Source organism: Oncorhynchus mykiss, chromosome 6, assembly GCF_013265735.2.
Source record: "Oncorhynchus mykiss isolate Arlee chromosome 6, USDA_OmykA_1.1, whole genome shotgun sequence".
In the NCBI taxonomy this organism is placed as follows: Eukaryota; Metazoa; Chordata; class Actinopteri; order Salmoniformes; family Salmonidae; genus Oncorhynchus; species Oncorhynchus mykiss.
The window spans coordinates 12739744-12753879 of record NC_048570.1 but is presented as its reverse complement, the minus strand read 5'-3'; the positions used below and the strand labels follow the sequence as shown (position 1 = coordinate 12753879).

The 14136-nt window shown below is 44.2% G+C and overlaps 1 protein-coding gene across 1 annotated transcript in view; it reads left to right on the top strand.

The window, feature by feature from the left end:
* The window catches only part of si:dkey-40c11.2 (drebrin-like protein B), a 48562-nt gene that overhangs the window by 16435 nt on the left and 17991 nt on the right, over positions 1-14136 (top strand). The window contains exons 2-4 of the mRNA XM_021605293.2: positions 9408-9463; positions 9632-9744; positions 10468-10542. Coding sequence (XP_021460968.2) covers positions 9408-9463; positions 9632-9744; positions 10468-10542 — 244 coding nt within the window. The remainder of the gene's footprint in view (positions 1-9407; positions 9464-9631; positions 9745-10467; positions 10543-14136) is intronic.

Here is a 14136-nt window from a genome sequence, read left to right as displayed (position 1 = left end):
CCAGGCTAACCATGTGTATGTGACAAATAAAAGTTGATTTGATTGAAGCTGTTTTGGCTCGTGGTGCCCCAACACCCTATTAAGACACTTTCTGTCGGTGTTTCCTTTATTCCGCCAGTTACATATTACTAACAGGGAGATATTGTCAGACATCACTGGACATGGCACATCACCTGTCTTTTGATTATTATGTTCCCAATAACTACAGTGACCTCCCTGGTCTTCCATCTCCACTCTGTAATGGTTAGATAGCATGCTACATGCTAACTAGTAGCTGAAAGGACAGTAAAGGGGATATTGCATTGTGTTGGCCTGAGGCAGTTTGGCTTGCTCCGCTCCTGATTACATTGTATGAGCTCCTCTAGCCCCTGTCCGTCCCTGTGTCTGTCCCCCTGTATGTACCTCTTCATTCATCTCCCCCACTGACTATCTGTCATTATGTGGACGGCTGCTGGCTCTGTGAGGGGATGTCTGACTGTCTGTAGTGTACCTGACTAACTGTACTCACTATGGGCTCTCTACCTCTTCCATCTGTCTCTCTAAGATCAGATCAAGTCCCCCATTGGGTTTTAAATGAGCGCAGAGAGCTTTTCATATGAACACCAGTCTAAATTCCCTGTCCTGATGTTCACCTATCAGTGCTTTCCGAAGCGAAAGGCCTTTTTGATGTGATGGTCTTTGGTCAGTGTGGGAACCCTATTGGACAAGGGCTTGGCTGTTATGTTGTTATGACAGGAAACACCTTGGGAAAAATCGCATATCCGCACAGACACATACCTTTCTACACCTCCCAGAATGGATTGCTTAAGTCTTCAAAACGTATTTTGTCTGCGCCACACACAGAACTTTCCACCACATCAGGTACAGTTAGTCAGGATGTTATTCTGATATTCTGATGCCCCATCACCTCAGACTGAGGAGACACAGAAGCAGCCCGTAGCTACCACCAGCACTGTGTAATGGAATGCGTTGAGCGACAGGGTCACTGTGCTGGAGCAGCACATACAGTACGTGAAGGGGGGGGGAGTGTAATTCACAGGCAGCAGCACAAAGTCTGGTCTGGCTGTTTTGTCCATGTTTGGAAAGAGGAAATGAACGCTGCGCTGAGCGACGTCCGTGTTCCTCATTCAACTCTAGTCGGTCTCCATTCCAACACCGCGTCAGACACACAGACTGACTGACTTGCTAATGGCTATAAATAGCAGTCTGAGCCCAGGTCACAACTCCAAAAGAGACAAGAGACGGGAGATTAGGAGTGCGGAAGGAAAGAGGGGGGGGGGGGGGGGTGTAGGAGGAATGATGAAAAACTGGAAAAAAGAAGAAGAGACTGGAGTTAGAAGGGGAGAAGAGAAACATATTAGGAGGGCCCAACATAACCTCTGATTCTCTCTCCATAGTTATCACCATAGAGATATAGTTTGAAACAGGAGGGAGAGCTGTTGAGTGATTTTCTGTCATACCCAGAGCACAGATATGTCATCAAAACAAGATGGTTCCCCTAGACATCCCATGGAGAGTTCTAATGTAAGCTGTATATCTTAGCATGAAACCTCCGGATACATCCCATCTGGCCCCCACTATCTCTGTATCTACAGGAAGTTGTATCGTGTTAGGAGAGTGGGCTCTCCACAAATCTCTCAACCCTCCACTGAACTCAATGCAGGGGTTGCTGACACTCCACCTATAAATCTAAATATTGTTTGTAGGAGAGGTATAGAGCTGGAAAGAGGAAGAGATTAAACATATTGCCATTGTGTGTAGGGGTGGTAGAGAGGTGTGGACAGGGGTAATGAAAAGTATGTTATACAATATCAATATTTTTCAGGACATTGAGTTGCTGTTCTCGTCATTCAAGTTAAAGGTATAAACGTGAACTTTGGAAACCTTACAAAACCGTACAGAAACCTTATGGAATGGCCTGACCAGTTGAAGACCATAACGCAGGGCATATTGTGATCCAAGTCTGGCTTTTAGAGCTCTGAACAGTGTGGTGTGTTTGAGTATTTCCGCAGACACACACACACATTAAAATGGGTGAGATTGACTAGGGAATGGTAAATGCCTGAATAATTAAGATCAGAGCCCTTTCCTCTGTACTGCACCATCTGCATATGCCATGTTCATCTTTGAAATGGTTGAGCGTGTTGGAGGTACGACAGTCTCTACTGCCGTTGTTACTGGCTCTCTCTCTCCTGCTGTGTGTCAGTTCACGTGTGTGCAAGACTATGTGCATGCTCAGTTATCTCCCTGTTTGTTTATGACTGTGCTGAGGTTAGCTTTGTTGGCTCCAGTAATGATGTACAGATTTCATTCTCATTGTTAATTGCTTCCACAAAAATACTTGAAAATTTTCCCAGCTATGACATCATGTTGTTTTCTCTCCTCTCTTCCTTTCCTTCCCTTTATCCTTCTCGTTTGTTCTCCCCATCCTCACTTTCTCTCCCCCTCCCACTCCTTCCTCCTCCTCCCCCCACATCCCCATTTTATTTGACCCCTCTATTCTCTCTATCCTTCCCTCTCTCTGTCTGAGCTCATACATGGCTGGGGTAGAGGTTGGCTGCTTCAGTACTGGGCTTGGTCTGTTATTCCCATCAGCCTGTGCATGCAGGAAACCCACATGTGTGAAGAGTGGGATGGAGGGAGGGAGGGAGGAGGGAGCTGGCTTGCTCTGGATCCTATTAGCTATCCCAGCAGCAGTGGCGGTCAGTGCCGTTTATGATGAGGGAGGCCGGTTCTTTTTCCTGAGCATGGCCTTATCTCTATTACAGCATATTGGATGACTGTCATTCATATTCCATTCACCCAGTTCAATGTAACATCGATAGGTTTAGGCTACTACATGATACTCGAGAGAGAAATTTGAGATGATAGACAGTGACACATTCAATACTGCATTGCACACTCTTGCCTGTATCTAGCTGATCTAGGGTGTAATCATTAGTCCAACAGTTGCAAACAGTTTCTATTGGACAAATTCAGGTATTTTTTTTTATCCCTGTTTCATTTGCTTCCGTTTAAGAAACGTTTTTCAACAGAATCGGTGGAATGAATACACTCCTGATCGTGCAAAAACACTTTCCACGTTGTATTCGTTGTAGCCTCTATGCACTCTCCTTCTCTCACCTTTTCCCTTCGTTTGTGGGCTTCAATTAACAACATTTCAGCTGTATGTGACCAGGCGAAAAAACCTTTCCAAGCCAAACTGCTACACACAGCCTACATCGTTGTCCCATATTAGCCAAAGTAACGTCCTAGTCAACATAACTAATGCGTTAGTAAACCCACTATAATCATGCAGTAAAGTTACAGTGAATAGTCAGTAAGCAATTACACCGGCAGTCCCCGGTGGCAATAAATTAATAAAACCAAAAGCTTACCTTGGCTTGGAAGAGTTCCAGTGTTGTGTTGGATAGTCAGAGCCAGCTAGTTAACATAACATAGCATCCCTCTGTTTGAGCTGGGTGTTTGAGTGACTAAACTAGCCAGCTGCATTTGAGTAAGTGATGCTGAAAGTGGAAAAATGACTCTCTTGCTTTTCCTTCATTTTTTAATAAATTAATTTGTTAACCTGTTCAACTATTGTCTTTCTCTCTCAACTACTCACCACAGTTTATGCACTACAGTGCTAGCTAGCTGTAGCTTATGCTTTCCGTTCTAGATTCATTCTCTGATCCTTTTGATTTGGTGAACAACATGTCAGTTCATCCTGCAAGAGCTCTGGTAGGTTGGAGGATGTCCTCCAGAAGTTGTCATAATTACTGTGTAAGTCTATGGAAGGGGGTGAGAACCAAGAGCCTCCTAGGATTTGTATTGAAGTCAATGTACCCAGAGGAGGACGGAAGCTAGCTGTCCTCCGGCTACACCATGGTGCTACCCTACAGAGTGCTGTTGAGGCTACTGTGGACCTTTTATTGAAAAACAGTGTGTTTTAATCAATTATTTGGTGACGTGAATATATTTAGTATTATATCTAAAAATGACATTTTTATGAAATTCACTGAGGAGGATGGTCCTCTCCGTTCTCATCTGAGGAGCCTCCACTGCCCAGCAGACACTATTACACTCTGAGCTACTTCTCCCTTGTCCCAGTAAAATATTGTTGTTTAGCTGTGTAGCATAGGTTAGCATGTAATTCAAATAACATTTTATTGGTCACATACACATATTTAGCAGATGTTATTGTGGCTGTAGCAAAATGCTTGTGTTCCGAGCTCCAACAGTGCAGTAGTATCTAACAGTGCAGTAGTATCTAACAGTGCAGTAGTATCTAACAGTGCAGTAGTATCTAAAAACAATTCACAACAATACACACATCTAAAAGTAAAGGAATGGAATTAAGAAATATATAAATATTAGATTGAGTAATGTTGGAGAGGCTATTAATAAAATATGGTAGAATACATTATATACATATCAGATGAGTAAAGCAGTATGTAAACATTATTTAAACATTGTTAAAGTGACTAGTGTTCCATTGTTAAGGTGGCCAGTGATCCCAAGTCTATGTATATAGGGCAGCAGCCTCTATGGTGCAGGGTTGCGGCTAGTGATGGCTATTTCACAGTCTGATGGCCTTGAGATAGAAGCTGTTTTTCAGTCTCTCGGTCCCAGCTTTGATGCACCTGTACTGACCTCGCCTTCTGGATGATAGCGGGGTGAACAGGCCGTGGCTCAGGTGGTCGATGATTATCTTTTTGGCCTTCCTGTGACATCGGGTGCTGTAGGTGTCCTGGAGGGCAGGTAGTTTGCCCCCGGTGATACGTTGGGCAGACCGCACCACCCTCTGGAGAGCCCTACGGTTGCGGGCGGTGCAGTTGCCGTACTGTCTATGTAATGCAGGTTTAGTCACGTAGTGTATTGGCCCAGCGTCGTCCGGGTTTGGCCGGTGTAGGTCGTCATTGTAAATAAGAATTTGCTCTTAATTGGCTTGCCTAGTTAAATAAAAAATGTAAATAAATTTGGGTAGCATCATAGCCAACCCATATCAATGAAAAGTATGATTATCCCCCCCCCCCCTTTTCTCTCTAATTTCATGGTATCCAATTAATAGTTAGTCTTGTTCCATTGCTGCAACTCCTGTATGAGAGCCGTGCATCCTCCAAAACACAACCCAGCCGAGTCGCTCTGCTTCTTGACACAATGCCTGGAAGCCAGCTGAACCAATGTGTCGGAGGAAACACCGTACAACTGGCGACCGTGTCAGCGTGCACTGCGCCCGGGCCGCCACAGGAGACGCTAGTGCTCGATGGGACAAGAACATTCTTACCGGCCAAACCCTCCCCTAACCCGGACGACGCTTGGCCAATTGTGCGCCACCCCATCAGTCTCACGGTCCTGTCCGGTTGTGACAGAACCTGGACTCGAACCAGGATCTCTAGTGGCACAGCAAGCACTGCGATGCAGTGCCTTAGACCACTGCACCACTCAGGGGGCCCATTCCACATTGTTTTTATCTTTAAATCTGTTTATTCAGTCATGGCCTTTTGATCTGGGCAGCATGTCTGTGGACAGAATTTGCGTCTGTATGTCAGAGCCTGACTCCATCCCACAGATCTTAACAAAGCTGTGGACCCTCACAGCCAGTCAACTCTCAGTGGGTTGAGAATGTAATCATAACTCCTTCAGTGCATTTATGACCTTTTGAACCGGCCCCTGTTAGACGGTGACCTCTGACCTTTTGGAATGCCTGTAGTAATAATCAGAGGAGAAACCAGGGGCAAGTTATTCACATGAAACTCAAGAGGGAAACAGACAAGACGGACCCACAACCCACTACCCTGAGGAAGCTGTGCAAGTCTGCCTCGTGACACGCCGAGCCAGCGCACTGCTAACACTAGGGGGGAACAACAGGGACATTATTGCGTCCTCATCACACACACACACACACACACTGTCTTAACTCTTGCTATCAATTTGTCCCTCAGAGAACAATAGTCACAATAACATACTAAATCAGACCTAGTCAGTCTGTCTGCTGAGGTCTGTATAGAGATGAGGTGTAGGAATCAATCAATGTACTCAGTGTCTGTGGGCTACTTACTGTATAGCGCTGTTAGAATAAACTGCAACCACAGGGACCTCTTCAGGGACCTCTTCATTGTTCTTCTATTCAGTCTTTCTAGAGCAGTGGTATTCAAAGTCAGAGTCGCGGGGGAATTGCAGTGGGGTCACCAAATTATTATTTTTTAAATATATTTTAGGGGGGATCCAAAAATTAAGATCACAGATTATTCTATGGGACAATACATTTTTGAGAAATAGAATTAGAGCAATACAATTTTATTGTCTAAATGTATTTATTGGTCCTCTTTAAGAGAGATAAAAATGTAATGCATTTAAGGTTATTTCTTGATGTAAAAATCTTAATTTACCTATTTAAGGTTGTGTCATTGGATTTCGACAGAATTTCTGGTGAAAAAAATGGGTCCCCAGAACTTCTGCCGACAAAATGGGGTCCCTGCTGAAAAAGTTTGAATGTCACTTTTCTAGAGGTCTTACTTCTATGTCCTTTACTGTATGTGCCAGGAGATTGATATTTGCAAAACAAACTTTTTGTTGTCCTGATACTGAAGGTTTGACAAGGCTCAATCAGTCTCAATGGGAGAACCTTGAAACAATGAAGGGATATTATATGTTACCTTTACTGCCATGCTCTACACTACACACCCACTGTGACTCCATACAGGAGCCCACTCCAAACTCTGAGTCAGAGAGAGATTTGCAGGCACTATCTCAACAGTAAACCTGTTTCTGCTCTGTTTCACCTGTTTGAAAGTGAGGTGAAAAGTTCCAGGCATTTTACTTATCGGGCAAAGGGTTCCACACACACACAAATGTGCACAAACACACACACACACACATATATACACACACAGAGATAGGTCTCTCACCTTTGGCCTGGTGCTCCCGGGCTCTCCTCCGCTGGTCCAGATGTCAGGGACACACCCACCAGCTGGCCTAGGAGCTCCAGCATAGGCAGATTTCCTCCCTCCCTCCTGTCCTCACCCCCACCCCAACATTGTCAGTGGTCCTATACAGTAGAATGTCACCTGTGACCTGAGCTGAGATTGAGTCGTAATCTGCCCTACTGCTGTCTTTCTCGTGTCAATCAGAAACCCTGGGTTTCAGGTGAGAGTGAGGGATTCGGCCTGGAAAAACAATGTCACTGTGTGTTATTGTTCAGATATTGTGTAACAACTGCCTCACTGTCTTGCGCTGGGCCGCTCGCTAACAAGCATGATCGACAGACAGGAAGAAAGAGAGAGTCAGGGTAAAAAAATAACTCATCTGCTGGCACATTTTGGACATGCATTACTCTGTGGGGATGCAAGTTAGAGTTTAGCCAAACTACACTCAACAAATGCCAAACACGTCCAAGTGTGTGTGCCTGTGTAGTGTTGACTTAACACGTGGTCTGCCCAGCTGTCTGTATGTTATTTAGTTATGGGCTAGAGGGCATGTCATTTGTCTATTTAGACAGATTAAACACCAACTTTATATAATTTTAGTAACTTCCTACACTCTTTGGAATGAGAAGATCAAAGATCCTACTAAGAGAAACAGTCAACATTAAACCAGGCTTTTATAGCGGGACACTAATCCGGATGTTTATAAGAAATCCCGCTATACGAACCATCAAACAGGCAAAGCGTCAATACAGGACTAAGATTGAATCCTACTACACCGGCTCTGATGCTCGTCGGATGTGGCAGGGCTTGCAAACTATTACGGACTACGAAGGGAAACCCAGCCGTACGCTGCCCATTGACTCAAGCCTACTGGATGGGCTAAATGCTTTTTTTGCTCGCTTCGAGGCAAGCAACACTGAAGCATGGATGAGAGCACCACATCCGACAAGTGTCCAAGCCGGTGTAGTAGGATAGAATCTTAGTCCTGTATTGACGCGTTGCCTGTATGATGGTATGTCTGAAGGCATAGCGGGATTTCTTATCAGTGTATGGATTAGTGTCCCGCTTCTTGAAAGCGGCAGCTCTTGCCTTTAGCTCGGTGCTAGCTGTCCATGGCTTCTGGTTGGGATATGTACGTATGGTCACTGTGGGGACGATTGTCGATGCACTTATTGATGAAGCCGGTGACTGAGGTGGTGTACTGCTCAATGCCATTGGATAAATCCTGTAACATATCCCAGTCTGTGCTAGCAAAACAGTCCTGTAGCATTTGCATCATCTGACCACCTCCGTATTGAGAGAGTCACTGGTACTTCCTGCTTTACTTTTTGCTTGTAAGCAGGAGTCAGGAGGATAGAATTATAGTCAGATTTTCCTAATGGAGGGTGAGGGAGAGCTTTGTACGCGTCTCTGTGTGTGGAGTAAATGTGGTCTGGAGTTTTTTACCCCTCTGGTTGCACATGTGACATGCTGGTAGAAATTAGGTAAAACGGATTTAAGTTTCCCTGCATTAAAGTCCCCGGCCACTAGGAGCGCCGTTTCTTGATAAAACATTTCTTGTTTGCTTATAGCCTTATACAGCTCGTTGAGTGCGGTCTTAGTGTCAGCGTCGGCTTATGGTGTTAAATAAGACGGCTACAAAAAATGTAGATACTATCTATTAGTAGATAGTGTGGTCTACAGCTTATCATGAGGTACTCTACCTCAGGGGAAAAATACCTCGAGACTAGCTTAATATTAGACAGTGCACCAGCTGTTATTGAAAAATAGACACATCTCCACCCCTCTTCTTACTGGACGTAACTGTTCTGTCCTGCCTATGCATGGAAAACCAAGCCAACTGTATATTATCTGTGTCGTCGTTCAGCCACGACTCGGTGGCTGAGTCGTTGGTAGGATGGTCTCGAATGGATCTCATCCAGTTTATTCTCCAGTGATTGCACGTTGGCTAATAGAACGGATGGTAGAGGCAGGTTACCCACTCTCCAACAAATTCTCAGAAGGCACCCTGATCTCCGCCCCCTGTATTTCCTTATTTTCTTAATGTGAATGACAGGGATTTGGGCCTTGTCTTGGAGCAACATTATATCCTTTGCGTCCGACTCATTAAAGAAAACATCTTCGTCCAGTTTGATGTCAGTAATCGCTGTTCTGATGTCCAGAAGCTCTTTTCGGTCATAAGAGACAGTAGGATCAACATTATGTACAAAATAAGTTACAAACAATGCGGAAAATACAAACAAAATGGCACAATCGGTTAGGAGCCGGTTAAACGGCAGCCATCCCCTCCGGCGCCATTCATCCCATCGGCCCTTTTTGGCTATGCACCATTTAAAGCACCGAGATCACAATCAAAGTAAACGCTGCAGATGTCTGCTCCATTGGAAATAACTTTTATATATCAACCGAACCCTGGCCTGAATCTCTGGGTCCATGGTTGTGATGATGCAGTGTGTTTGTGCTTCTGTCACTAGGCTGTCTCTCTCTTTTTCCCCACAGGGCTCTGTTCACCTACGATGGGGCCACTAACAACCTCAAACTGGCTGACTCTGGAGGTAAAGCTTACTGGACGATTTGAACGTGTCACCTTTTTTGAATTTGAGTTTTCCAAAATGATAAATGATAAATATGGGTGGTGTTTATTAATCTCTCGGTCCGTCTCTCTCTCTTTCTTTCTCTCTCTCTATCTCAATCCCGCCCCCTCTCTCTTGTCTCTCCTACAGCAGGTGGAGTGGTGGAGCTGTCAGAGAAGTTCCTCATAGCCAGACCTCAGTATGGGCTCTGCAGAGTGGGCTCAGCTGAGGTGGGAGGCCCTCCTGTCGCCATGATCTGCTGGGTGAGTGTCATCCACTACAACATGGCCCTCTGAATGGACGTGGTACCATATATTAACTCTCTTTACCTGTTGCTGTGTCTCAGGTGCTTGAAGTAGAAGTGGCCCATAACCACAGCTCTAGGATCAGATTCCCTACCCTCAATCCTATCCTTAACCATTAGATGGATGGAAAAAATATTTGACTCTGTATCAGAGAGGTTAGGGACAAGCTTTGGTTCCAATTGGCTCATGCCACTGTTGGATGTGTTTCGATTGGCCCTTGGTCTGGGGGTCAACGTGTGTGATGTGTCAGCTAAATTGCTGACCCCGGACGCCAAGCCTAGCTTTTTACTGATACCAATTATTTTGACTGATGCGCACACACACACACACACACACAAGCAGGGCAACAGATGCTTAGAATGTTCCCAATGTGCTCCACTGGTCCCGTATCTATGGCGACCTTGTGGAATGTTGTGGTGGGGGTCAGAGGTTGCATCTGTAGCCAGTCAGGCAGCTACACAAACACACACACAAATCAGAAACTTGTGAAACATATTATTATATTAAACTTCATTATATTGTACATGATAATAATGTTAGGCTCTCTCTATAACATTGGGAAATGATTCCACAAGGGTGTACATGGAGTACCTGATGACGGAAGACTGAAGCCAGACTTTCTGATAATGAGCCTCTCTCTGGCTCCCTCAGACTAATTATGTAGTGTGTGTGGGTCTCCAGGTCGGGCCAAACGTGGATGAGAACCGCAGGACAGAATGTGCCAGCCATGTGCCCGCTATCAAGACCTTTTTCAAGGTACGGTACCACACCCCTGCCTTGCCCTGCCCTAAGCTGCCATTTTGTCTGTTGGTCGTGCAGTCATCTAGTCAGTGACCTCATTGCAGCTGCAGCATTTGATAGTATTCAGGAGTGGCATGATTAATATGGGAGTTAAGTGTTTTCTCTATCTCCTACATCCTGTGTTGGTACCATTGTGGAATGTTACTCTGTTTCTTCTCTTCACTGTTTCTCTAACAATGAATAATGGATAAACACCCTCCTATAGTAACTGTTGTCAAGACAATACAGAGAGTTGGTGTTGCTCGTGTAGGAAGGGTGGAACTGGCCTGACCAGGAACGAGGGAATGAATAGTGATGTTGTCACACTTGGTAAGACACACACATACACACACGCATCGCACCAGCACGTGCATTATATATACACACACACACACACACACACATATATATATGCATCAAACCTGCACGTGCATTATGCACATACAAACAAACACAATACTTATCTCAGTCTCTCTCACATACAAACATAAATACACACACATGCTCTATATTTACACACAGTAGTTTACCTTTCATTGTTAAACGTCTTCCTGTCTTCAGTGCACTTCCTACCGCATGGGTTTGTATGGTCCAGTGGCGGGCCAGGCCAATGTCCAGGCTGGTGGCAGGAAGGCACGGGGGTAGGGGTCACCACACATTGCCACCGAGATGGGAGATGGGCCACCGGCGGGCACAGTATAAACACTCACCAAGTGGTGACAGGGCCTCACAGGAAACAGAGAAAATAATAGTCCCTTCAGGGAGGAAGAGGAGGATTGTGTGTGTGTGTGTGTGTGTGTGTGTGTGTGTGTGTGAACTGTCCAGATGCTGGCTTGCTGTAAAATAGTATTTATTTAACATTTCCATCTTACTGCAGAGACGTTTATGGGTCATCCATTCAGCCTTTAACCAGACCCCGTTGTTACTAGTTTACATATAAAGGTGTCATCCATTCAGCCTATAGCCAGACCCCGTTGTTACTAGTTTACATATAAAGGTGTCATCCATTCAGCCTATAGCCAGACCCCGTTGTTACTAGTTTACATATAAAGGTGTCATCCATTCAGCCTATAGCCAGACCCCGTTGTTACTAGTTTACATATAAAGGTGTCATCCATTCAGCCTATAGCCAGACCCCGTTGTTACTAGTTTACATATAAAGGTGTCATCCATTCAGCCTATAGCCAGACCCCGTTGTTACTAGTTTACATATAAAGGTGTCATCCATTCAGCCTATAGCCAGACCCCGTTGTTACTAGTTTACATATAAAGGTGTCATCCATTCAGCCTATAGCCAGACCCCGTTGTTACTAGTTTACATATAAAGGTGTCATCCATTCAGCCTATAGCCAGACCCCGTTGTTACTAGTTTACATATAAAGGTGTCATCCATTCAGCCTATAGCCAGACCCCGTTGTTACTAGTTTACATATAAAGGTGTCATCCATTCAGCCTATAACCAGACCCCGTTGTTACTAGTTTACATATAAAGGTGTCATCCATTCAGCCTATAGCCAGACCCCGTTGTTACTAGTTTACATATAAAGGTGTCATCCATTCAGCCTATAGCCAGACCCCGTTGTTACTAGTTTACATATAAAGGTGTCATCCATTCAGCCTATAGCCAGACCCCGTTGTTACTAGTTTACATATAAAGGTGTCATCCATTCAGCCTATAGCCAGACCCCGTTGTTACTAGTTTACATATAAAGGTGTCATCCATTCAGCCTATAGCCAGACCCCGTTGTTACTAGTTTACATATAAAGGTGTCATCCATTCAGCCTATAACCAGACCCCGTTGTTACTAGTTTACATATAAAGGTGTCATCCATTCAGCCTATAGCCAGACCCCGTTGTTACTAGTTTACATATAAAGGTGTCATCCATTCAGCCTATAGCCAGACCCCGTTGTTACTAGTTTACATATAAAGGTGTCATCCATTCAGCCTATAACCAGACCCCGTTGTTACTAGTTTACATATAAAGGTGTCATCCATTCAGCCTATAGCCAGACCCCGTTGTTACTAGTTTACATATAAAGGTGTCATCCATTCAGCCTATAGCCAGACCCCGTTGTTACTAGTTTACATATAAAGGTGTCATCCATTCAGCCTATAGCCAGACCCCGTTGTTACTAGTTTACATATAAAGGTGTCATCCATTCAGCCTATAACTAGACCCCGTTGTTACTAGTTTACATATAAAGGTGTCATCCATTCAGCCTATAGCCAGACCCCGTTGTTACTAGTTTACATATAAAGGTGTCATCCATTCAGCCTATAGCCAGACCCCGTTGTTACTAGTTTACATATAAAGGTGTCATCCATTCAGCCTATAACCAGACCCCGTTGTTACTAGTTTACATATAAAGGTGTCATCCATTCAGCCTATAGCCAGACCCCGTTGTTACTAGTTTACATATAAAGGTGTCATCCATTCAGCCTATAGCCAGACCCTGTTGTTACTAGTTTACATATAAAGGTGTCATCCATTCAGCCTATAGCCAGACCCCGTTGTTACTAGTTTACATATAAAGGTGTCATCCATTCAGCCTATAACCAGACCCCGTTGTTACTAGTTTACATATAAAGGTGTCATCCATTCAGCCTATAGCCAGACCCCGTTGTTACTAGTTTACATATAAAGGTGTCATCCATTCAGCCTATAGCCAGACCCCGTTGTTACTAGTTTACATATAAAGGTGTCATCCATTCAGCCTATAGCCAGACCCCGTTGTTACTAGTTTACATATAAAGGTGTCATCCATTCAGCCTATAACCAGACCCCGTTGTTACTAGTTTACATATAAAGGTGTCATCCATTCAGCCTATAGCCAGACCCCGTTGTTACTAGTTTACATATAAAGGTGTCATCCATTCAGCCTATAGCCAGACCCTGTTGTTACTTTTTTATTGAATGTTTTACCCGGTTAAGTATTTGGCCCAGGAACCTCTGTGACCCCAGTCTCAGATATATCATAGTTTGTGTGTGTGGCTTTATTACATAATAGGTCAAGTATGTGTTAGCGTTGAATAGAATGGTTTACTGAGATTTTCTCTGGATAAATAACTGTGAGAGAACTGCAAATTATAATACGTTATTTCTATGAACAGAATGACGTTAAATGATATGTGATGTCTAAGTCTGGTTTATCTACAGACCACGGTCTACTCTGCTATCTGCATGATCAATCATCAGCGCTCAGGGTGGGGACAGACAGTGTATCTCCATATGGAGCGCAGTTCACAATGCATGTATTATCTCATCATGGGAACTTATTTTTCTCGTGACAGGTAGGCCTATATTTGCTGCAGCAAAGCCTATGTTACAGTAATATTAGGACTGAATGCACATCTAATTTACCCATCTCCATCTGGCTATCGGGAGTCATCATATTTTTTTAATTGTAATGTTGCATTTTTTAAATTGCAGCTGCAGAGTTTTAAAACAGCCAATTACTGGAATATTGTGGCTTTAAATCAGTGCACACATGAGCGCACTCTGTCTCTCTCCATCAATTCCATTCAAATTGCATCCAAAATAGATAGGACTAATCCTGTTCAAGATTG